Here is a 2147-nt window from a genome sequence, read left to right on the forward strand (position 1 = left end):
AATAGGTTTTAGTGGCACTGAATGCCCTACTGGCCACTCACACAGAATTCGTTGACGCTTTGCTCTTAAGCACACAATGACTCGGTCTTCCCTAAGCTGCATGAAAGTGAGCATGGATACTAACTAGGCAAACTGTTTGCTGCTGCTGTGAAGAACAGCTTCCTGAACTGTGAGCTGTAGCAACACAGGTATGGAACCCTAAGCAAGGCACAGTATATCGGTATTCTTTGAAAGGGTAGAGTAGTTATTTCAATTTGGCTTTCAGTGCGTTGCATGACAAGGCATTTAATTAGCTAAAACCCTCTTAGAGTCGTGTTTGATTGCAAGGTGTGTGTACTGTCCACCGCTAAGTGTCATTTCATGTCAGATGGAATTAATGGAGGCTGAAGCACCCGTGCATTCACCTCTAGGACAACCCTCTTGAACTCGTGTGAAGAATTATGGGCCTTCTCAGGTAAGATTACATGCAGGTCTTTCTCAAGGGCATAGTCTTAAACACAGCCAAACCTAAGGCAGCTTTGGGCAGCCCACCGGGATAAGATATGCAGTCATTGTGACCTCACAAAGCGCCTGGTCTCCTAGCAACTGCTGTGTAACTCTCACAGCCTGCCTCCTGATTTGGCTTCATGGTAGGAAAGTCATCAGGGCCCTGAGGCGGCTGCGAGACCTGGCAAGCGCGGCGGCCCCTAGCGGCCTCACATCCTGAGCTGCATGAAGAGGAGGCAGCGCTGGCTTGGGGAGGCCCTGGCCTCTGCCTCCAGGGGAGGAGCCTCTAGCGCTGCAGGAGGGGCCGCTCTGGAGGCGCCTGAGGAGAAGATGGTCTACACGCGGGGGCAGCAGCCACCGGAGGCCTGCCTCCAGACGGGCCGGCCAGCTGCCAGGCGGAGGCGCCACGGAGCCCGGACGGTGGCAGTCGGCCTGAGGAAGGTGCCGCCCCCGCCGCCGCCCTCCCGCGAGGACAGCAGCCCCCGCAAGCCCATGGCCCCCGGGCCCTCCTCCGGGGGCCGCACCCTGGAGGAGAGTGGGAGGGCGGCCACCCCGACGTTGACCACCTTCCCCACCATTCGCGTAGCGGGCGACGTGTGGGTCGAGAGCAGCCTGGCAGAAGCGCGGCGCCAGGCGCGCGAAGTCCTGGGAGTGAACCTGGCACCCGTGGTGAGACTCCGCCGCTTCCCAGTGCCTGGGCATGAGATGCAGGCCACCGCCGCGCGACCTCTCAGCCCTGGGACGGGTTGTGCCTGGAGGGATGAACCAGGGACAGCCAGGACCGCGTCCCCTAGTGCACTTTACGGGCGAAGAAGCACCAGATGGTCCCGGCCAGCGCCGTCGAGATGCGGCGCCGCCTTCTGTGACTCCCAGGCAGCTGTGCCCTCTGCTGCCTCCCAGCACCGGGTCTGCGGAGGGAGGAGACCCCTGGACAGCAAGGGAGGTCCCCTTTCTTCCTAACCCCAGATTGAGATGTCTCCAGGACTGTATGGGCAGATCCATGTTCTCTCTTGTTCCCTCATTGGTCTGAAGTTGTCAGAAGAAGCCATTCCACCCCCACCCCCTCCAAAGGAATTTGGTTCCATGCTTGTGTAATAAAGCTAGAATTTCCTTGCTGTTCACCCACCTCCCGGCTCCTCATGCCTCATTTTCTTTCTTTCTTTCCTTTTTTGACTGCCACTCTTTCTGGACGAAAGATCGAATATGTGTGGAAAGTTGTTGCAATAGTTGGTATTCTCAATACCAATTGCAATCGTGGGTATTCTGAATCCCACACCTTTCTGAGTTTTAACTGGATTCCAACGCATTGACCAAGGGTATTTTCTAAGAATTTCTAAGAAATTCATGCATATCACTGTTAGTAATGTAAGGGATTTGTAGGGCTTTGAATGTCATGGGCTCGGTGATTACAAACCAAAAGATTCAAAGTTCAACTGTGTACACATTCTTAAGACGTTTCTAAAGATTTTATATTGAAATGTAATGTTTATGTTTACTGAACTCCTAAAGGAAATGGTAGACACTCGGAAGGTTTTGTTTAGTAAAATTAACTTGGGAAATTCTTTATAAGTGGGTAAAATTGAAAATGCATTGAGAAACCACACGGTTTCTATTAAAAACCAATGAGTGAATTTCAAAAAATAATAAATAAATAAATAAAT

General features: G+C 52.6%; 1 protein-coding gene across 1 annotated transcript; it reads left to right on the forward strand.

Annotated features, from left to right (window-relative positions):
- Positions 1 to 689: 689 nt before the first annotated feature.
- On the forward strand, positions 690 to 1602 carry LOC145714912 (uncharacterized). Its single transcript, XM_081794442.1, has one exon. The coding sequence runs from the start codon at positions 712 to 714 to the stop codon at positions 1444 to 1446; it is 735 nt and encodes a 244-aa protein (XP_081650568.1). The 5' UTR covers positions 690 to 711; the 3' UTR covers positions 1447 to 1602.
- The last annotated feature ends 545 nt before the right edge of the window (positions 1603 to 2147 follow it).

The sequence above is a fragment of the Panthera onca genome, chromosome Y (genome assembly GCF_046562875.1).
Source record: "Panthera onca isolate mPanOnc1 chromosome Y, mPanOnc1 haplotype 2, whole genome shotgun sequence".
Classification (NCBI taxonomy): domain Eukaryota; kingdom Metazoa; phylum Chordata; class Mammalia; order Carnivora; family Felidae; genus Panthera; species Panthera onca.

Bases quoted from the DNA above. Each gene is read 5' to 3' on its own strand.
- LOC145714912 (XM_081794442.1), top strand. From the start codon at position 712: ATGAAGAGGAGGCAGCGCTGGCTTGGGGAGGCCCTGGCCTCTGCCTCC.